At 52.0% G+C, this 23,718-nt stretch overlaps 1 protein-coding gene across 1 annotated transcript in view; it reads right to left on the bottom strand.

Moving 5' to 3' along the window:
- AHNAK (AHNAK nucleoprotein) overlaps positions 1–23,718 on the bottom strand; it is a 31,633-nt gene that overhangs the window by 4,363 nt on the left and 3,552 nt on the right. Inside the window, 4 exon segments of the mRNA XM_017878381.1 lie at positions 3–13,995; positions 14,920–15,107; positions 15,867–16,023; positions 16,394–16,491. Of these exon segments, the coding sequence (XP_017733870.1) occupies positions 3–13,995; positions 14,920–15,107; positions 15,867–16,023 (14,338 nt within the window). The 5' untranslated portion in view covers positions 16,394–16,491.

Genomic DNA, 23,718 nt, shown 5'->3' with positions numbered 1-23,718 from the left:
TTTGATGTTCATCTCTGGCATCTTGAACTTGGGGCCCTTTAGTTTCGCATCTGGACCTTCGATATTCACATCTGGAACATCAATGTCCACCTTGGGTCCTGAGACGTCAAGGTCAGCCTTGGGCAGGTTCACATCCACTTCTGGGCCCTCTCCTTTGAAGCCAGGCATGCTGAATTTGGGCATTTTCACCTTGGGCATCTTCAGGTGCCAATCTGGGCCCTGAACATCCACATCAGGGGCGTTGATGTCCACTTTTAGGCCCTTGATGTCAACTTCTGGGCCCTTGAGATCGCCTTCCACTTTAGGAAGGGAAACATCCACATCGCCCTTCACTTTGGGGCCTTTCAGGTTTAAGTCAAAGTCAGGCATGGAGATCTTGGGGGCTTTGATGTTCATCTCTGGCATCTTGAACTTGGGGCCCTTTAGTTTCGCATCTGGACCTTCGATATTCACATCTGGAACATCAATGTCCACCTTGGGTCCTGAGACGTCAAGGTCAGCCTTGGGCAGGTTCACATCCACTTCTGGGCCCTCTCCTTTGAAGCCAGGCATGCTGAACTTGGGCATTTTCACTTTGGGCATTTTTAGGTGCCAGTCTGGGCCTTGAACATCCACATCTGGGACATCAACGTCTACTTTGGGGCCCTTGATGTCAACTTCAGGGCCCTTGAGGTCACCTTCCACTTTGGGCAGAGAAATGTCCACATCGCCCTTCACCTTTGGACCTTTCAGATTCAGGTCAACTTCGGGCCTAGAGATCTTCGGTGCCTTGAGGTGCAGGTCAGGCATTTTAAATTTGGGGCCCTTCAGTTTCCCTTCTGGACCATGAATGTCAATATCAGGAGCGTCAATGTCCACTTCAGGGCCTTTGACATCCACTTGGGGACCTTTCAGATCTCCTTCCAGTTTAGGAACGGAAATGTCCATATCTCCTTTTATCTTAGGTACTTTCAAATTCAAATCAATGTCACTCATGGAGATTTGTGGGGTTTTGAAATGAACATCAGGCATCTTAAACTTGGGACCTTTGAGCTTTCCTTCAGGACCTTCGATGTCTACCTCTGGCCCTTTCAGATCACCTTCCAGCTTAGGTAGTGAAACATCCACATCACCCTTTGCTTTTGGACCTTTCAGATGCAAGTCAAAGTCAGGCATGGAGATCTTGGGGGCTTTGATGTTCATCTCAGGCATCTTAAATTTGGGCCCCTTCAGTTTTCCTTCTGGACCTTCAATATTGACATCAGGGGTTTCCATGTCCAAACTGGGGCCTTTTATATCAATTTCAGGGCCCTTGAGATCACCTTCCACTTTGGGTAGAGAGACACCCACATCGCCCTTCACTTTGGGGCCCTTCAAGTTAAAGTCAAGGTCAGGCATGGAGATCTTCGGGGCCTTGATGTTCATCTCTGGCATCTTGAACTTTGGGCCCTTCAGTTTTGCATCTGGACCTTCAATACTGACATCAGGGGCATCAATGTCCACTTTGGGGGCAGAGATGTCAATATCAGCCTTGGGCAGGTTCACATCCACATCTGGGCCCTCCCCTTTGAATCCTGGCATGCTGAACTTGGGCATTTTCACCTTGGGCATCTTCAGGTGCCAGTCTGGGCCTTGAACATCCACACCAGGGGCGTCAATGTCCACTTTGGGGCCCTTGATGTCAACTTCGGGGCCCTTGAGGTCACCTTCCACTTTAGGAAGGGAAACATCCACATCGCCCTTCACCTTGGGGCCTTTCAGATGCAAATCAAAGTCAGGCATGGAGATCTTGGGGGCTTTGATGTTCATCTCTGGCATCTTGAACTTAGGGCCCTTCAGTTTCGCATCTGGACCTTCGATATTCACATCTGGAACATCAATGTCCACCTTGGGTCCTGAGATGTCAAGGTCAGCCTTGGGCAGGTTCACATCCACTTCTGGGCCCTCTCCTTTAAAACCAGGCATGCTGAACTTGGGCATTTTCACTTTGGGCATTTTTAGGTGCCAGTCTGGGCCTTGAACATCCACATCTGGGACATCAACGTCCACTTTGGGGCCCTTGATGTCAACTTCGGGGCCCTTGAAGTCACCTTCCACTTTGGGCAGAGAAACGTCCACATCACCCTTCACCTTTGGACCTTTCAGATTCAGGTCAACTTCAGGCATAGAGATCTTCGGTGCCTTGAGGTGCAGGTCAGGCATTTTAAATTTGGGGCCCTTCAGTTTCCCTTCTGGACCATGAATGTCAATATCAGGAGTGTCAATGTCCACTTTGGGTCCTGAGACATCAATGTCAGCTTTGGGCAAATTAACATCCACTTCTGGGCCCTCTCCTTTAAATCCTGGCATGCTGAATTTGGGCATTTTCACCTTGGGCATCTTCAGGTGCCAGTCTGGGCCATGAACATCCACATCTGGGGCATCAATGTCCACTTTGGGGCCCTTGATGTCAACCTCAGGGGCCTTTAGATCACCTTCCATCTTAGGCAGAGAAACATCCACATCTCCTTTCACCTTAGGGCCTTTCAAATGCAAATCAAAATCAGGCATGGAGATCTTGGGAGCTTTGATATTCATCTCTGGCATCTTGAATTTAGGGCCCTTCAGTTTCGCATCTGGACCTTCGATATTCACATCTGGAACATCAATGTCCACCTTGGGTCCTGAGACGTCAATGTCAGCCTTGGGCAGGTTCACATCCACTTCTGGACCTTCTCCTTTGAAGCCAGGCATGCTGATCTTGGGCATTTTTATCTTAGGCATCTTCAGGTGCCAGTCTGGGCCTTGAACGTCCACATCTGGGGCATCAATGTCCACTTTGGGGCCTTTAATATCCACATCAGGAACTTTCACGTCACCTTCCACTTTGGGCAGAGACACATCCACGTCACTCTTCACCTTGGGGCCTTTCAGGTGAAGATCAATGTCAGGCATGGAGATCTTGGGGGCTTTGATGTTCATTTCAGGCATCTTGAACTTAGGCCCTTTCAACTTTCCCTCTGGCCCTTCGATATTCACATCTGGAACATCAATGTCCACCTTGGGGCCTGAGACATCAATGTCAGCCTTGGGCAGGTTCACATCCACATCTGGGCCCTCTCCTTTGAAGCCAGGCATGCTGAACTTTGGCATTTTCACCTTGGGCATCTTCAGGTGCCAGTCTGGGCCTTGAACATCCACATTCGGAGCATTAATGTCCAGTTTGGGGCCTTTGATGTCAACTTCAGGGCCCTTAAAGTCGCCTTCCACTTTGGGCAGAGAAACGTCCACATCACCCTTCACCTTGGGGCCCTTCAGGTTTAAATCAATGTCAGGCATCGATATTTTGGGAGACTTCAGATGCATCTCTGGTACCTTAAATTTGGGTCCCTTCAATTTACCCTCTGGGCCTTCAATGTTAATGTCAGGCGTGTCAATGTCCACTTTGGGGCCCTTGATGTCCACCTCAGGGCCTTTTAGATCACCTTCCACTTTGGGCAGAGACACATCCACATCACCCTTCATTTTCGGTCCCTTCAAGTTCAGGTCAAAGTCAGGCATGGAGATCTTGGGGGCTTTGATGTTCATCTCAGGCATCTTGAACTTGGGGCCCTTCAGCTTTGCATCCGGACCTTCAATATTCACATCTGGAACATCAATGTCCACCTTGGGTCCTGAGATGTCAAGGTCAGCCTTGGGCAGGTTCACATCCACTTCGGGGCCCTCTCCTTTGAAGCCGGGCATGCTGAACTTGGGCATTTTCACTTTGGGCATCTTCAGATGCCAGTCTGGACCATGAACATCCACATCTGGGGCACTGATATCCACTTTAGGGCCTTTGATATCAACCTCTGGCCCTTTCAGATCCCCTTCAAGTTTGGGAAGAGAAACATCCACATCACCTTTCACCTTGGGGCCCTTCAAGTTGAAGTCAAGGTCAGGCATGGAGATCTTGGGAGCTTTGACATTCATGTCAGGCATCTTGAATTTGGGGCCTTTCAAGCCTCCCTCCAGACCTCCCACATTGAGTTCTGGGCCCTCAGTGTTCATACTTGGTCCCTCTATGTTGATGTCTCCTTTCGGCAGATCCAAAGCTACATCTGGCCCTTCTGCTTTTAAGCCAGGCACACTGAATTTGGGCATTTTCATCTTGGGCATTTTCAGATTCCAGTCCGGACCATGAACATCCACCTCAGGTGCATTTAGATTGACTTCTGGTGCCTTAATATCCACTTTGGGGCCTTTCAAGTCACCCTCTAAATTGGGACCTGCAACATCTAAATCTCCTTTGACTTTAGGACCTTTCAAATTTAGCTCCACATCAGGCACAGAAACTTTGGGAGATGAAATACTCAGGAAAGGCATTTTAAACTTGGATCCTTTCACTTTTCCTTGGACCTCGACATCAGGAGCATTAATATCAACTTTTGGACCTGTTATGTCAATATCTGGCTTTTTACCTTTGACATCCACCTCAGGTGTCTGAACTTTGGAGCCTGAAAAATTAAATTTGGGAAGCTTAAAACGAGATTTCTTTGACTTGCCTTCAATATTAAGCTTAGGACCAGAAACGTCCACTTCTGGGCCCTTTATATCCAAACCGGGAGCTTTAATGTCACCTTCCAACTTGGGCCCAGAGACATCGACATCTCCTTTAAGCTTTGAGCCTTTCAAATTCAAGTCAATTTCTGGCATGGTGATCTTAGGCATGTTTACATGCATGTCAGGCATCTTCAGTTTTGGACCTTTTAATTTGGCATCTGGGCCATGAATGTCAATATCTGGAGCATCTACATCTATCTTTGGGCCTTTTATGTCAAGAGCAGGTCCTTTCAAATCACCTTCTACATTTGGAAGTGAAACATCCACCTCTCCTTTCATCTTAGGGCCTTTAAGATTGAGGTCTAAATCAGGCATTGATATTTTAGGAGCTTTGATGTTCATCTCTGGCATCTTGAATTTAGGGCCCTTCAGTTTTGCATCTGGACCTTCGATATTCACATCTGGAACATCAATGTCCACCTTGGGTCCTGAGACGTCAATGTCAGCCTTGGGCAGGTTCACATCCACTTCTGGACCTTCTCCTTTGAAGCCAGGCATGCTGATCTTGGGCATTTTTATCTTAGGCATCTTCAGGTGCCAGTCTGGGCCTTGAACGTCCACATCTGGGGCATCAATGTCCACTTTGGGGCCTTTAATATCCACATCAGGAACTTTCACGTCACCTTCCACTTTGGGCAGAGACACATCCACGTCACTCTTCACCTTGGGGCCTTTCAGGTGAAGATCAATGTCAGGCATGGAGATCTTGGGGGCTTTGATATTCATCTCAGGCATCTTGAACTTGGGACCTTTTAATTTTCCCTCTGGACCTTCGATATTCACATCTGGAACATCGATGTCCACTTTGGGTCCTGAGACATCAATGTCAGCCTTGGGCAGGTTCACATCCACATCTGGGCCCTCTCCTTTGAAGCCAGGCATGCTGAACTTTGGCATTTTCACCTTGGGCATCTTCAGGTGCCAGTCTGGGCCTTGAACATCCACATCCGGGACATCAATGTCCACTTTGGGGCCCTTGATGTCAACTTCGGGGCCCTTGAGGTCACCTTCCACTTTGGGCAGAGAAACATCCACATCGCCCTTCAGCTTGGGACCTTTCAGATGCAAATCAAAGTCAGGCATGGAGATCTTGGGGGCTTTGATGTTCATCTCTGGCATCTTGAACTTAGGCCCTTTCAACTTTCCCTCTGGTCCTTCAATGTTAACATCAGGGCCTTCAATGTCCACTTTGGGTCCTGAGACATCAACGTCAGCCTTGGGCAGGTTCACATCCACTTCAGGGCCCTCTGCTTTGAAGCCAGGCATGCTGAACTTGGGCATTTTCATCTTGGGCATCTTCAGGTGCCAGTCTGGACCCTGAACATTAACATCTGGGACATCAATGTCCACTTTGGGGCCTTTGAGGTCAACTTCAGGACCTTTCAGATCTCCCTCTACCTTAGGGCCTGTAACGTCCACATCTCCTTTTATTTTTGGACCTGTGAGATTCAGGTCAATATCCGGCATGGATATCTTTGGAGTCTTAAAATGCATCTCAGGCATCTTAAACTTTGGACTTTTCCACTTTCCTTCAGGTCCTTCGATATTCACATCGGGACATTCAGCATCCACTTTCGGTCCTGAGACATCAAGGTCAGCCTTGGGTAGGTTCACATCCACATCTGGACCCTCTCCTTTGAAGCCAGGCATGCTGATCTTGGGCATTTTTATCTTGGGCATCTTTAGGTGCCAGTCTGGGCCATGAACATCAACATCAGGTGCGTCAATGTCCACTTTTGGGCCCTTGATATCAACTTCTGGGCCCTTAAGGTCACCTTCCACTTTAGGAAGGGAAACATCCACATCACCCTTTACTTTGGGGCCTTTCAGGTTTAAGTCAATATCAGGCATGGAGATCTTGGGGGCTTTGATGTTCATCTCTGGCATCTTGAACTTAGGCCCTTTCAGTTTTCCCTCCGGCCCTTCAATGTTAACATCAGGGCCTTCAATGTCCACTTTGGGTCCTGAGACATCAATGTCAGCCTTGGGCAGGTTCACATCCACATCTGGGCCCTCTCCCTTGAAGCCAGGCATGCTGAACTTTGGCATTTTCACCTTGGGCATCTTCAGGTGCCAGTCTGGGCCTTGAACACCCACATCTGGGGCATCGATATCCACTTTGGGCCCCTTGATGTCAACTTCGGGGCCCTTGAGGTCACCTTCCACTTTAGGCAGAGAAACATCCACATCGCCCTTCAGCTTGGGACCTTTCAGATGCAAATCAAAGTCAGGCATGGAGATCTTGGGGGCTTTAATGTTCATCTCTGGCATCTTGAACTTAGGCCCTTTCAACTTTCCCTCTGGTCCTTCAATGTTAACATCAGGGCCTTCAATGTCCACCTTGGGTCCTGAGACATCAATGTCGGCCTTGGGCAGGTTCACACCCACATCTGGGCCCTCTGCTTTGAAGCCAGGCATGCTGAACTTGGGCATTTTCATCTTGGGCATCTTCAGGTGCCAGTCTGGACCTTGGACATCGGGGGCATTTACATCAACTTTGGGGCCCTTGATGTTCACATCTGGTACTTCAATTTCACCTTCTACCTCAGGCACAGACACATCTACATCCCCCTTGATTTGGGGTCCTTTGAGATTTAGGTCAACATCCGGCATAGAAATACTGGGGGCTTTGAAATGTGTATCAGGCATCTTGAACTTAGGGCCTTTCAATTTGCCCTCTGGTCCCTCAATGTCAATGTCTGGCCCACTGACGTCCACATGTGGCCCTTTAAGTTCCCCTTCCAATTTGGGAACATCTACATCCACCTCTCCTTTTGCCTTGGGGCTCTTCAAGTGTAGATCGAGGTCTGGCATAGAGATTTTGGGAGCTTTAAAGTGCATATCTGGCATCTTGAACTTAGGAGTTTTCCACTTGCCATTTGGGCCTTCCACAGCTACTTCTGGCATGTCAGCATCTAATTTGGGACCTTTGACATCCAATTCTGGACCTTTTAACTCTCCCTCCAGCTTTGGGGTAGAAACGTCAACATCTCCTTTGATTTTGGGTCCCTTTAAATTGAAATCGACATCAGGCATGGAGATCTTGGGGGTCTTGAAGTGCATCTCGGGCATCTTAAACTTGGGGCCCTTCAGCTTCCCTTCTGGACCTTCAAGGCTCACATCTGGGACTTCAACATCCACCTTGGGTCCTGAGACATCAATGTCAGCCTTGGGCAGCTTCACATCCACGTCAGGGCCCTCTGCTTTGAGCCCAGGCATGCTGAACTTGGGCATTTTCATCTTGGGCATCTTCAGGTGCCAGTCTGGGCCATGAACATCCACATCTGGGGCATCAATGTCCACTTTGGGTCCTTTGATGTCAACATCTGGCACTTTCATTTCACCTTCTACCTTGGGCACAGACACATCCACATCCCCTTTGACTTTGGGGCCTTTCAAGTTTAAGTTCACATCCGGCATGGAGATCTTGGGGGTCTTGAAGTGCATCTCAGGCATCTTAAACTTGTGCCCTTTCAACTTTGCATCAGGACACTCCAGCTCAACATCAGGCACCTCCACATCTACACTGGGGCTTGTTAAATCTCCCTCCAATTTTGGTACAGACACATCCACATCCCCTTTGACTTTAGGGCCTTTCAAGTGTAAGTCCACATCCGGCATGGAGATCTTGGGGGTCTTGAAGTGCATATCTGGCATCTTAAATTTAGGGCCTTTCAACTTTGCATCAGGACACTCCAGCTCAACATCAGGCACCTCCACATCCACACTGGGGCCTGTTAAATCTCCTTCCAATTTTGGTACAGACACATCCACATCCCCTTTGATTTTGGGGCCTTTCAAGTGTAAGTCCACATCCGGCATGGAGATCTTGGGGGTCTTGAAGTGCATCTCGGGCATCTTAAACTTGGGGCCCTTCAATTTCCCTTCTGGACCTTCGAGGCTCACATCTGGAACTTCAACGTCCACCTTGGGTCCTGAGACATCAATGTCAGCCTTGGGCAGGTTCACATCCACATCTGGGCCCTCTGCTTTGAAGCCAGGCATGCTGAACTTGGGCATTTTCATCTTGGGCATCTTCAGGTGCCAGTCTGGGCCATGAACATCCACATCTGGGGCATCAATGTCCACTTTGGGTCCTTTGATGTCAACATCTGGCACTTTCATTTCACCTTCTACCTTGGGCACAGACACATCCACATCCCCTTTGACTTTGCGGCCTTTCAAGTGTAAGTCCACATCAGGCATGGAGATCTTGGGGGCCTTGAAGTGCATCTCAGGCATCTTAAACTTGGGCCCTTTCAACTTTGCATCAGGACACTCCAGATCAACATCAGGCACCTCCGCTCCCACAAAAGGACCTCTGATATCAACTTGCGGCCCTCTGACATCACTTTCCAGTTCTGGCACAGAAGCATCTATCTCTCCCTTCAGTTTGGGTCCCTTCAAATTCAAGTCCACATCTGGCATGGAGATCTTGGGAGCTTTTATATTCAACTTGGGCATCTTAAATTTAGAGCCTTTCAACTTTCCTTCTGGTCCCTCAATATCCAAATCAGGAGCATCAATGTCCACACTGGGTCCAGACACATCAATGTCAGCCTTTGGCAGATTCACATCCACTTCAGGGCCCTCTGCTTTGAAGCCGGGCATACTGAACTTGGGCATTTTCATCTTGGGCATCTTCAGATGCCAATCTGGGCCTTGAACCTCCACATCTGGGGCATCAATGTCCACTTTGGGTCCTTTGATGTCAACATCCGGCACTTTCATTTCACCTTCTACCTTGGGCACAGACATATCCACATCCCCTTTGACTTTGGGGCCTTTCAAGTGTAAGTCCACATCCGGCATGGAGATCTTGGGGGTCTTGAAATGCATCTCAGGCATCTTAAACTTGGGGCCCTTCAACTTCCCTTCTGGACCTTCAATATCAATATCACCAACATTCACATCCATCTTAGGGGCTTTCACATCAATTTCAGGACCCTTCAACTCTCCTTCCACTTTGGGAAGGGAAACATCTACATCAGTTTTCAGTTTAGGAGCTTTCAAATTAAGCCCAACATCAGGCATAGAGATTTTGTGTGTCTGTATATTCATGCTTGGCATCTTGAACTTAGGGCCTTTTAGTTTCCCCTCTGGAGCTTCAAGATTCACATCTGGAACATCAATGTCCACCTTGGGTCCCGAAACACCAATGTCAGCCTTGGGCAGGTTCACATCCACATCTGGGCCCTCTCCTTTGAAGCCAGGCATGCTGAACTTCGGCATTTTCACCTTGGGCATCTTCAGGTGCCAGTCTGGGCCTTGAACCTCCACATCTGGTGCATTAATGTCAACTTTTGGGCCTTTGATGTCAACATCGGGAGCTTTTATCTCTCCTTCTACTTTTGGAACTGTAACATCATAATCTTTCATTTTAGGACCTTTCAAATGCAAACCCACATCTGGCATGGATATCTTCTGAGGCTTTATATTCATTTCCGGCATCTTGAATTTGGGACCTTTTAGTTTTGCGTCTGGACCTTCGATATTCACATCTGGAACTTCAACATCCACCTTGGGTCCTGAGACATCAAGGTCAGCCTTGGGCAGCTTCACATCCACTTCAGGGCCCTCTCCTTTGAAGCCGGGCATGCTGAACTTGGGCATTTTCACCTTGGGCATCTTTAGGTGCCAGTCTGGGCCATGAACATCCACATCTGGAGCACTAATGTCAACTTTGGGCCCTTTGATATCAACATCTAGCACTTTCATGTCACCTTCTACCTCAGGCAAGGACACATCCACATCTCCCTTCAGTTTTGGCCCCTTAAGATTCAGGTCCACATCAGGCATGGAGATCTTGGGGGACTTGAAGTGCATCTCGGGCATCTTAAACTTGGGGCCCTTCAGCTTTCCTTCCGGGCCCTCAAGGCTCACATCTGGGACTTCAACATCCACCTTGGGTCCTGAGACATCAACATCAGCCTTGGGCAGCTTCACATCCACTTCAGGGCCCTCTGCTTTGAAGCCAGGCATGCTGAACTTGGGCATTTTCATCTTGGGCATCTTCAGGTGCCAGTCTGGGCCATGAACATCCACATCTGGGGCATCAATGTCCACTTTGGGTCCTTTGAGGTCAACATCTGGCACTTTCATTTCACCTTCTACCTTGGGCACAGACACATCCACATCCCCTTTGACTTTAGGGCCTTTTAAGTGTAAGTCCACATCAGGCATGGAGATCTTGGGGGTCTTGAAGTGCATCTCAGGCATCTTAAACTTGGGACCCTTCAGCTTCCCTTCTGGACCTTCGAGGCTCACATCTGGGGCTTCAATGTCCACCTTGGGTCCTGAGACAGCAACGTCAGCCTTAGGCAAGTTCACATCCACCTCTGGGCCCTCACCTTTGAGACTGGGCATGCTGAACTTGGGCATTTTCATCTTGGGTATTTTCAGGCTCCAGTCTGGGCCTTGGCCTTCCACATCTGGTGCTTTAATGTCTACCTTGGGACCTCCGATGTCCACATCTGGAAGCTGCATCTCACCCTCTATCTTTGGTGCAGAAATATCTACATTTCCTTTCATTTTGGGTCCTTTAAGATCCAGGTCAACATCTGGCAGAGACATCTTAGGAGCTTTGAAGTGCATCTCAGGCATCTTAAACTTGGGGCCTTTCAACTTCCCTTCAGGTCCTTCAAGGCTCAGATCTGGAGCACTAAGATCTACTTTTGGTGCAGAAATGTCCACATTCGCTTTGGACAGGTTCACATCCAATTCTGGCCCCTCTCCTTTGAGGCTGGGCATGCTAAATTTGGGCATTTTAATCTTTGGCATCTTCAAGTTCCAGTCAGGACCCTGCATTTCAACATCTGGGGCACTGACATCTACTTTTGGGCCTTTCAGGTCCCCTTCCAGCTTTGGCACTGTCACATCATATTCTCCCTTTACTTTAGGACCTTTCATATGCAAGTCCACATCAGGCATGCAGATCTTGGGGGCCTTGATATTCATCTCTGGCATCTTGAACTTGGGGCCCTTCAGCTTTCCTTCAGGTCCTTCAATATTCACATCTGGAACTTCAACATCCACCTTGGGTCCTGAGATGTCAACTTCAGCCTTGGGCAGGTTCACATCCACTTCTGGGCCCTCTGCTTTGAAGCCAGGCATGCTGAACTTGGGCATTTTCATCTTGGGCATCTTGAGGTGCCAGTCTGGACCTTGAACCTCTACATCTGGGGCATCGATGTCCACTTTGGCACTTTTAAGTTCAACATCAGGAACTTTAATCTCACTTTCAACCTTTGGCATTGTGACATCATATTCTCCCTTTACGTTAGGGCCTTTCAAATGTAAGTCCACATCAGGCATGGAGATCTTGGGGACTTTGATGTTCATCTCAGGCATCTTAAACTTGGGCCCTTTCAATTTCCCTTCTGGTCCCTCAATGCTCACATCAGGAACACTAACATCTACCTTGGGCCCGGAAATGTCCACATCAGCCTTGGGCAGGTTCACATCCACTTCTGGGCCCTCTGCTTTGAACCCTGGCACACTGAATTTGGGTATTTTCATCTTGGGCATCTTCAAGTGCCAGTCTGGGCCATGAATGTCCACATCTGGGGCATCAATGTTCACTTTCGGGCCTTTGAGTTCTCCTTCAAGCTTTGGTACAGTTACATCATACTCTCCCTTCACCTTTGTACCTTTCACGTGCAAATCTACATCAGGCATGGAGATCTTTGGTGTCTTGACACTCATATCAGGCAGCTTAACATCAGGGCGACCTTTAAGCTTCCCCTCGAGACCCTCTAGGTTGACATCTGGGGCTTCCACACTGACCTTGGGCCCTGAAATACTGACATCTCCTTTGGGTAGAGTCATATGCACATCTGGACCTTCCCCTTTGGCTCCTGGAGTGCTGAACGTGGGCATTTTCATCTTAGGCATTTTCAGGTTCCATTCTGGGCAATGTGCTTCAACATCTGGGGCACTGATGTCCACTTTGGGGCCTTTGACATCAACTTCAGGGACTTTGACTTTCCCTTCTACTTTGGGGAGTGTAACATCTACACCCCCTTTCACTTTCGGTGTGGCCACATTTAAGTCTACTTCTGCCATAGAGATCCTACAGGTTCCAGTTTTCCCAGAAGGACTGCCAAGCCTGGGGCCTGTCAAGGTTCCCTCTAGGTTTGGGGTCTCTATGTCCACTCTGGGGCCTTTAACTGCCACTTGAGGGCCTTTAACATCACCTTGTACCCCAGGAGCAGAAACCTTAATATCTCCTTTCAGTTTAGGAGACCCAAGGCTCAGATCCACATCCTGCATGGAGATTTTAGGTTTCTGAATAATCATTTCAGGAGTCTTGACTTTAGTACCTTTCATCTTTCCTTCCAGCCCACCAGTAGCAATCTCAGGCAGGCTGACATCCCCAGAGACCCCAGGAACAGTCACTTCACCTGTAGGCAGTGTCACATCAATCCCAGTTTCCTCTCCCTTTGCACCTGATACAGAGAACTTGGGGACTTTCATCTTGGGCACGTTCAGTTTGCTCCCAGGCCCCTGAACATCAATATCAGGGGCCTGAACTTCCACACTGGGGCCAGTGATGCTACCCCCAATTTGGGGAGCAGAGACGTCGACCCCAATGCGCCCCTGTGGCTTGGCACCTTTCAGGCCTAGGTCACCCTCAAGTGATGGACCAGTGATTTGGGGGCCCTTCAGCTTCCCCTCAAGGCCCTCAATATTGGCAGAGGGCACACTGACTTCCAGCTGAGGGGCTTGGATAGTCAAGCCTGGCTTGCCGCCCTTGTGCCCCACAGAGACCTCAGGTGCAGAAACCCTCAGCCCTGCCTCTGGCGTCTGGCCCTCAGGCCCTGTCAAGACACCAAATTTCGGCACCTTCATGGTGGGAATTTTCATTTTGCCATGATCACCACTCTCCAGAGATGGGCCCTGCACCTCTACTGCCCCACCCCCAAGAGAAGATGAAATGTCCACTGCTGGAACTTGGACCCCTCCTCTGCCACCCAAGTCCAAGCCCTTTGCACTGACATTGACACCTGAGCCTCCCACCTTTATCCCAGGCATGGTGACCTGGAGCTTTGAGTGGCCAGCACCTTGGAGCTCTGGTCCTGAAGCAGAAATGGCCCCTGCTCGGATATCCACAGCAGAGCCTGGCGTTGGAGAGGCTGCCCCCGAGCCCGAGGGCAGTCTGATCATGGTCTTTCCAGACTGGGTCTCCACATCCACATTGGAGATTTCAGTCCGTTCATGTCTTGGAATCTTGATCTTGAATTCAGGGCTACTGATGTCTATGTCCTTGGCTCCTTCCCGGCCGGTCACATCCACAGTGTAGGCCGTGACCCTTCTGGTCACCGTGATGGTGCGGCTCTGGGTCTCCCCAAGGTCTCCTTCCACTCCGTCTTCCGACTTCAGCCGTGGCTTGATCTTCGTGGTGTAGATGCGCTGGTACTCCTCATCATCCCCGCTCTGCAGAAAGACACGCCGGGCAGAGGTTGCAGCAGAGTCTGCCTGAGTTAGCAAATGCCCGGCCACAGCCCAGCCGACAACACGTTGCCTGTTTCCCAGAGAAGCTGGGACCAAAACAGAGGTCCATGGAGCCTCCTGGGCCACAGCACAAGGGAGTAAAGAAAGGGGTTGACAGTCACATCACAGGAGGAAATCAGAAATTTTCTGGAGGGCATACCGGGAAGCAAAAACCAGGGAGAGGGAGTGGGAGGTATACTCTTGGACTGAGAGGATTTCCATTCAGTTAGAGATTCAAATCGGCCTGTGCCAGGGAGACCTCCCAAGAGACCGGGCCCTGCAGCGCCCAACTCTCAACCCACTGGCTTTGTTTAACCAGGAGGGGAATTTTCTCAGAGGCCCTTGTACCCTGGAAAGCACTTGTTGAGCCTAAGACTGATTGTGCTTGGGTTAACAGTCTCACTTTGAGGACCCATTATTTGTTAAATAAACAAGCCACGAGAAGGAACAATGTCCCCACAGGCACTTTGCTGTCCAGCGTCTGACCCACAGAATGTATCAGGCCTCTGCAGAGAGAAAAATGGTGCCTGTGAGGTGGAGCTGGGCACCTGTGAAGTCATTTGAAAGATTCTTGCAAAACAGCTGACCTTCCTCCTAGCGTCTAGGGCCGGGCTGCACAAGTCAGTTCCCATACTGTGGCCACTCTGAAGAGACTCACTGAAGACATTCAGGGGCAGCACAGCCACATGTCACATGAAAGCAGAAAGAAACAGGGTGGCCAAGAGATCAAGCGAGTGAAAACAGGTGAGAGGAGGAGAAGGAGCAAAAAGAGAGGCTCTGGAGGCAGCTGGGAGGCTCAGGAGTGGGCTCAGCAGGCTGGCGTGGCCGGGGGAGCTCAGGGCACAGATGGGCCGGTGAGGCACTCACCAGAACCACTTCAGAGCTGCGGGAGCTGAAGACTTCACGGGTCCAGGTCTGGCCAGGCTCGGGGGAGCGGTCCCCCTTGCGGTGCAGCTTCAGGCCCACCGTGTGGTGCCCCATGGTGTTCAGCAGCTGGGTCACCTCGTCCGACTGCAGGTTGTCAAAGTAGATGGTGGCACCCACAATCTGGTCCCCTGAGCAGGGAAGAGCAGGAAGCAGGTAAGGCCCAAAGAGCCTCAGGGAAATCGCACACAGCCACCACACACTGGGCACTGAACTGACTTGATCTCATGACCACCCTCAAGGTGGGCGTGGTAATACCCATTGTACAGACATGGAAACTGAGGCTTAGAAAGGCCAATTTGTGGGGGCCAGGCACGGTGGCTCATGCCTATAATCCCAGCACTTTGGGAGGCCGAGGCGGACAGATCTCCTGAGGTCAGGAGTTCGAGACCAGAATGCCCAACATAGAGAAACCCCGTCTGTACTAAAAATGCAAAATTAGCCGGGTATGGTGGCGCATGCCTGTAATCCCAGCCACCCTGGAGGCTGAGGCAGAAGAATCGCTTGAACCCAGGAGGCGGAGGTTGCACTGAGCTGAGATGATGCCATTGCACTCCAGCCTGGGCAACAAGAGCGAAACTCCATCTCAAAAAAAAAAAAAAAAGAGCAAGGCCAACTCGTTTGCCCAAATCTGCAGAGCTAGTGGGTGGTGGAGTCAGATCTGAGGACCAGGTGTCCACTACCCCACACAACTGCCTCCCCTGAAGACCACAAGTGACAGACACAGAGTGGCCAAGAGAGGGCAGGGCTTGGGTACCGCCCATCCTGATGCCACTGGGAACAGGCCCTCGGCAGCCACTCGCCCACTTCTGCCTGCTCCCTGTCCTTCCCTCCAACACCCCTGCCAACCCCCCAACCTCCAGCACCCCGTCCATACCCTGGAGACTCACCCTCCTTGACCACCCCAGTGCGGGCCGCAGGGGAGTTCTGCGTCACCTCCTGCACAAAGACGCCGTCATCCCTTTGGGCGATGGTCAGCCCGTGGGAGCCGCTACCCTGCCAGTTGGGCAGCAGCAGCTCCCGGGTTGTCTCCTCCTCCTTCTCCATCTGGGATGAGGTGAGGAAATGGAGCTGGGGTCAGTGCGGGTGGGAGGACATTAGGGCATGGGAAAGCTAGCGATCTCTGGTGCTATAAACTCCAGGGAATGGGGCCCTCGGCAATGCCCCTGCCCCTGCAGCCGGCTCACCTGCCAGGTGAGGTGTTGGGGATGGGTTACCTTGTCTCACGTCCTTCCACTGTGGGAGTTCTCCCAAGGCATAACAAAGAAGATGGAAATGAGATAGCAGAGGCAACTGGCCCCAGAGGTAGCCAGTCCTTCATCCCTGTCCCCCACAGCCCCAGCCTCCCATCCACACGGGGCCCACCCTCCCCACATTCCATCACCTCCGCCTCTCTCTGCCTCTCCCACCTACTGACCTTTGCAGGATTCCGCTCAGGAGCAAATGCCTTGCCAGGAGCCCGCCCCTCCTTCCTCTCTTCCCCTCAGTCTCTCTCGTCAGGATCTCGGTCACAACCTAGGGGAAAGTTCATGATGATGCTCACACTCCGGTCAGCAGTCAGCTTGCTCGAGTCCCCACCCAAGGGACAGCCGGGTCCTCTGCTACCCAGGCCAGCACACAACCCCGACCCCCACCACCGCCATCACTTCCACTCGTTCATGACTCTCCAGCCTGGCACAGCAGAAAGGGACCTCAGAGGAGCCAGACTTGGAGTCAGATCCTGGCTCTGCCTCCTTCAAGCTGTGGGACCCTGGCCAAGACACTTCACTTTTCTGAATCTCCATTTCCTCATCTGTGAAAATGGAGGCAATAAAGGAGAAAAAAATGAACACCAGCCGCCAGGAGCCGTTTCACATGCACATTCTCACCATATTCTTTTTATTTTCTTTCTTTTTTTATTTTTTATTCTTTATTATTATTATTTTTTGAGACGGAGTCTCACTCTGTCGCCCAGGCTGGAATGCAATAGCAGATCTTGGCTCACTGCAAGCTCCGTCTCCTGGGTTCAAGTCAGTCTCCTGTCTCAGCCTCCTGAGTAACTGGGACTACAGGCACCCGCCACCATGCACCATGCCCAGCTAATTTTTGTATTTTTAGTAGAGATGGGGTTTCACCGTGTTAGCCAGGATGATCTCGAGCTCCTGACCTCGTGATCCGCCTGCCTCAGCCTCCCAAAGTGCTGGGATTACAGGCGTGAGTCACGCACTCGGCCTCGTTTTATTTTTTTGAGACAGGGTCTGGCTCTGTCACTCAGGCTGGAGTGCGGGGGCACGATCACGACTCACTGCAGCCTCAACCTCCTGGACTCAAGTGATTCTCCTGCCTCAGCCACCCAAGTAGCTCGGACCACAGCCACGTGCCACTACAACTGGCTAATTTTTGTATTTTTGGAGAGATGGGGTTTTGCCATGTTGCCCAGGCTGGTCCAGAACTCCTGGGCTCAAACAATCCCAAAGTGCTGGGACTATAAACAGGAGCCACTGTGCCTAGCCTCGACCCACATTCTCAACTACAGCTTCAAGAGGGAGATGTTACTGCGCCAATTTCACAGACAGAGACTGAGTCTCTGCGAGAACAGCTTACCCGGGGTACACATGACAGCACAACTATGCTGGGCTTGGACCCGAGTCTGTAACTCCTTTTTTTTTTGGAGACGGAATCTCGCTTTGTAGCCCAGGCTGGTGTGCAGTGGCATGATCTCGGCTCACTGCAACCTCCCCCTCCCAGGTTCAAGCAATTCTCTGCCTCAGTCTCCCAAGTAGCTGGGATTACACCCACCAAGCCCAGCTAATTTTTGGTATTTTCAGTAGAGATGGGGTTTCACCATCTTGGCCAGGTTGGTCTTGAACTCCTGACCTCGTGATCCACCCTCCTCGGCCTCCCAAAGTGCTGGGATTACAGGCGTGAGCCGCCGCGCCTGGCCCACTGAGTCTGTAACTCTTTTGCCTACTCCATCCCAAGTCTGCCGCTTGTAACAGGTGGGAGCCTCCTCAGAGGCTGCCTCCAAGGAGGAATGGCAGTGTTCCACCTTCCTCAGAGACACAGACTCGGGCCACCTGGTCTCACCCAGTCCCCGGGACCAAGGGGGTGCCTCACCAGCTGGCAGCTCTGGGAGCCCTGCCACAGGAAGCTGCCTGAACAAAGGAGATCCCAGCCCCACCAGGCACCACCCAAGCCCTAAAGCTAGAGCCCAGATGAGCCCGACTTGGCCCATGGTGAGTCCAGGCCTGCTGGCTGCCCACACCAGGCCCTGAGCCAGGCCCCTTTAAATGCAAGCATTTAGTAATAAATTCGCCCTCTAGCCACAGGATGAGCTGTCATCTGCAGGCGCCCTGGAAAGATACCAGGCAGGACTCTGCATAGGGCTATGGACTACAGCCACCGCACAAAATGGAGGCAGTGGCCACCAATTGAAATGGTGTGAGGAACACTATAAGTCATGGGGAACCTGATCCAAAGCCCCGCCTACAGCTGTTTACATCCAGAACTATCAACAGTCAATCAACGCACGTATACCGGCTGCCTCCACATGCCCAACACTATACTTTGCACTGCAGATGGAACCGGCCAGGGATGGACACAGCTGGGTCCGGCACCTAATTATACGCTGCATTAAGACGGTGACCTCACGTCACTCACGCACCCATGTGCCGGACAGGGAGATTTAAGACTCAGTTCCTGTCACAGACACACATCAGATGAGCAAGGTGCACTAGCTGTGACCGATTTTGCCGCAGAATATTCCAGAAGGCTTGGGAGCCTTCTGGGGGAAATGAAATGTACATGGGGTCTTGAAGGCGCTAGAGGTGACCTCTGAGGATGAGACTGTGTCTCTTAGGAATTTGTGGGCACTTAGCAGTTCCTATCTCAGGCAGATCACAACACGGATGAAAGAGAAACACAGACCCCAGCCCCCGACAGCCATCCTCCCGTTTGACAACGCGGTGTGGACGACGTGTCTCCTTGTCAACACAGGTGCTGGCTACAAGGTGAGCAAAGACTCTGAGCCTGTGGGCTCAGGTGCAAACTGGGGAAAACACCTCCTCCCTTCCGGCCGCAGAGAAGGCTGCGATGGGAAATCACTCTGACCCTTCCCAGTGTGAAACAGCAAAGCTGGGGCTTACATGGCACATTCTCTCCCAGTGTCCAGTGCTCAGCAGCTAGCCCTGCAGAAAAGGAGCTGGGCAGAGGCAGGGAAGGAAAAAAGATTCCAGACTTCATCTCTCACACAGAACTGAAGCCACCCCTTCAGATCGCGCAGACACCCCTGTCCTCCTCCTGGAGGAGGGCCCCTTTGCTCACCCCAGCATCCTGGTGCTGTGCCAGCAGCCAGCGATGGGGAGAGCTAGCAGAGCCAGATCATCCTCGCCCACACCTCGGCCTCACCCTCCCTTTTTCCCTCCCTCCCCAGTGAGTCACTGCAGCTGGCTGCAACAGCTCCAGACCTGCAAAGGGTTGAGCCTAAAACCCAAAGGACAAAGTGCCTCCTGGGCCAGATCCCCAGGTGCCAGAGGAACCAGAGCTCCCCTGCAGACAGGCAGTTGGCTTCCCTGCCAGTGCCTCAGGCAGAGTCCCAGGGCAGAAGTCCCTTTAGAGGCCCGGGACAGACTTGTTACCTGCCTCAACCCACGTGGTTCCTGAGGAGGGGAGAAACCATCCTAAGCACACAACCGATCCAATAGCCCATGAGGATGGGAGCCACTGGACCCGAGGCTGCAGGTTGGCCCTGGCAGGGTACCCAATGGCTTCCCGGCCAGGTGGGGCTGCCAACCACCCTGCCTGCTCTGGCTCTGGCCCTGCTGTCCTGGCACAGCCTGGAAGGACTCCCCTCCCATCTGACCTGGGCCATTCAGTTCCGAGGAGGGGCATGGAAATACTGAAGGGAATAGTGAAGGAGAAGCGTGAGATACTATGTAGCTGGGGTTCCCCTTTCTCCATTCTCCACATTTGGTCCCAGCCCTCAGTCTCTCTTCCACCTCTGGAGCCTGTATCAAGCCCAGGTGGCCCTGTCTTCTCCTCCCACACAAGTTAGGTTAAGTCAGGCTTTCCCCGGAGGCTGAGGGCTCTGCCCTGTTGCTACCCAAAAGAGGGTCTTTGGAGCTTTGGGGAATTCTGCATGATTCAGCCAAGTGCCATAAGCCTTGAGAGCTAGGAGAGACCTAGAGTCGTGCCACCCAACACAGCAGCCACATGTGGCTATTCAAATTTAATCAATTAAAATTCAGTTAAATTAAAATTTTAGCTCATTGGCTGCACTAGCCACATTTCAAGAGCTTAACAGCCACATGTAGCTACTGGCTACTATATTAGCATGGACACAGAACACTTCCCCCACTGCCGAGAGTTTTATGGGATGGCACTGCCTGTTACTTAAGGATGGAGAAAGTAAGGTCCAGAGAACTGAGAGAATGGGAGTGTTCTGGGGCCCTAGTCCCAGAGCCTGCTAGCACCCAGCCCGGTGGTCCACCCAACAGCCTCCCTCATGATAGGAAGAAACGGGGCAGAGCTAGGCGCGCTGGCTCATGCCTGTAATCCCAGCACTTTGGGAGGCCGAGGCACACTGAATGCTTGAGCCCAGGAGTTTGAGATCAGCCTGGGCAACATGGCAAAACCCTATCTCTATAAAAAATAAAAACTTAATTTTTTTTAATAAAAAAAGAAGGAGCAGGGCCAGAGTGGAGACTCCCTAAGGCAGAATATTGCTTGGAGGGCAGAAAAGAGTGAGATGGTGAGGCCACTCCAGCTGCAAAGGTGAGAGCACGCATGCCTGACACTGTGGGACAGGCTATAAATCAGGCTAGAAGCAGCGAGAGAACAGCCCATCCTGTCACTTCAAAGCTGCAAAGAGGATGTGCCGAGCAGCAGGGCTCTGCCCATACCCTGTGATTGGGCACGACGCCAAGTAGAAGCAGGCGAACTCCAGGAAGCAGATTCTTGACCCCAGCAGATGGCCTCTGCCAGGGGTGACCTCCAGAGTAGGCTCCTTCCTCCACTGCCCTCGGAGAACAGTACCCCTTCCCGGGGCGAGCCAGTATAAAGACAGCCAGGATGGAAACCAGGCCAATTGTTGCAGCAGCTAGAGACAGCCCTGCAGCCAGCGTCAGCGTGGAGATGACAGGAATTGATACACACACTCCCCCAGAGACAGGCCACAGGCCTCTGTGCCCAAATGCACCAAACCTGAGGACAAGATACACACCACAGGGGCCCACGACAAGGCATCCACCCAGCACAGGTGGGACACAGGAGGCAACCCTCCGAGGGGAAGAACATCACCCCATCCGTGGTAGGGAGGCACCAGCCACAGTGAAACTTCCACCCAGCACGGCGGCACGCACAAGGGTCAGTCAGCCCACCACACACACAAGGCCAAAGAGAAGCAGTTCTCATCCCAGGAACGACAGGACTCACGCCCAGAGTCAGAGACCCTACCAGTGGGGAAGCCCCCAACGTCCGGAACCAGGAGGAGAGGGAGGCTGTTCAGAAAGGCACACCCAGCGGACAGCATGCCCTGCTCTCACAAACACTCATCAGGAGGCAAAGAGGAACAAAAAGTTCGTGTTGAAAGAAAAAAAAACCCACACACAAGTAGAGAGAAAGAGAATTCTGCAGAGCATTCTTGTGTGTCACGGACTGTGTTGTTGGCAACATCCCATGCCTGGGTTCTCATTCAACCCCAAATGATGATGCTGTGTGAAAAGAGCTAATATCCTTATTGCAGAGATGTGGAAACAGGCCCAGGAGATAACACTACTTGCCCAAGCGTGAGAGAGTGGAAATGCAAGCCCAAGAGTCCCTGACCCCCAAGGCCAACGGTCTTTGCCCAGCAGAGGGATGAAGGCACAAGGAAATACACGGGATGACACACAGGAGAACCCACAGAGGCAGATGCACAGAAGAGAGACCTACACTGGAGTGAGAGCTAGAGGGACAACGACAGGAAGATGCAGAGACAGAGACCTCCAAACCCCCTTCCCCATACTCCAGCCTCAACCCAGCCCAACCTGTGGGCTGCAGACCCAGAATGGACCGTCCCAGGCATCCCAGGGCTCTGCATATGAGGGGCCTTTTGCTTCTGGGGCTTACTGAGGCTCGGGCCTGAGGGGGTCAGGATCCTGAGCTGCCCAGCACCCAACTCACTTCGACCTAGATTTCTCTTGGGCCCCAGCAGGTGGGAGACAAAAGAACCATCTCCTTCTGGGGCTTAACCGGCACCAGACTCATGCTAGAGGCAGGCAGAGCCAAGACAAGCATCTCCACTTCTAGGAGATGGAGACAGTCATGACACGCAGACCCTCGTTCCAAAGGAACAAGGAGAAACACAGGGTTGACATCCCTTCCAGGGCCTGACCCTCCAATGGTCCCCCAAGGATGCAGCTGCCAGGCTTGTTTAGGAAAACACATTATGCCCCATTCTAACTGGAGCAGAAGTGCGCAGACATCTCAGAGTCTAAGCCAACATTGAGGACTTTTACAAACCCACCTAGCTGATTCTGGGCAGCATGCAGGGAGGGGGTGCAGATTTGGGAGGTGGAATTACCAAGAAGAATTAGATGAACATGTTGCAAGACACATGCAACTTGGGCACCTTCAGGGAAAAGCACACAAGCACACACGCACACACACACACACACACACACACACACACACACACACACACCATGAGCACACGGAGACCCTCAGCCCCATTCTCCACTCTACACAACCAGGGCAGCCTGCAGCCCCAGCCAGCCTTCACCTGCTCATAACAGACAGTTGTCCTGGAGGCCCCTACACCTGTTCACCTGGTGCTTATGTCCCCTGAGCCTGCATCTCCCCCTCTGTGTGTGCACCTGCCTGGCCTCCTCCCTGCTCCCTGCCCTTAGGAGAGGGAGGAACCAGCCCAGTCACAACTCCCACCAGGAGAAGTTTTTCCAGCTTTGTCATTCCAGCCCTCCCCTCCCCATCACCCCCTTCCCCTGGCCCCTCACATCATGCTGACTTCCAGGGCAGCCCCTACACCCCGACCGCAGCCAGCTGGTTGTTTTCTGACTCGCTGTGACGCTTTTCTCCATCTCTCTCTCCATCTCTCAGCCCCTCCCATGCTCCAGTGAGTTCGGAAGCCCCGAAGCTCCAGGCTCTCACTTCCAGCAGAGACGGAGATTCCTCTTCCCTCCCTGGCCAGGAGGGACTCTCTGCACTCCTTGTGAAAGGGGGCTGGGGACAGCATATTATCCAGTGGGGAGTCCCCACACCTGAACACACAAGCAGGGAAGTGTGGGCCTTTACCCAGGACCCCTGGGATTAAGAACCAACTCTGAGGGTGGCGTCCTATAGGAGAGGGGGTGGAGCAGAACGCTTGGTCTTGCCCTATGGGGTAGATTACAGTTTGGGAGCTGCCTGTCTGCCCCACCCAAGGCCGGGATCTAGGGAGGGCGCTGCTTGCTCTCCCCCCAGCGGTCGGACCACGCTACTGCAGGGGCGTGGGGCCAGGCTGGCTCTGTCGCCAAAGAGCTGCCCCTGGCCCGCCAGGACACGTAGCTGTAGACGGGATCAGCTCCAGGCACTTCCCCTTCCCCCAGAACCTCCGCTCCAGCCCCCCGGGGACCAGGCAGGATGCCCCTCCCTGACAGGCCGTGCGCAGTGCCTTGCTTAACCTGTTCAGCTGGGGCCTGCACCCCCAAGGCTGTCCTCCACCTCCCAAAGGCCTCTGGACACAAACCGCGGGTGCGGACCTGTCCAGGACCCAGAAACTCACTTCAG

This window comes from Rhinopithecus bieti, unplaced genomic scaffold (genome assembly GCF_001698545.2).
Source record: "Rhinopithecus bieti isolate Rb0 unplaced genomic scaffold, ASM169854v2 scaffold_11488, whole genome shotgun sequence".
In the NCBI taxonomy this organism is placed as follows: Eukaryota; Metazoa; Chordata; class Mammalia; order Primates; family Cercopithecidae; genus Rhinopithecus; species Rhinopithecus bieti.
The sequence above is the reverse complement of the archived record's forward strand: the minus strand, read 5'-3'. Positions and strand labels throughout refer to the sequence as shown.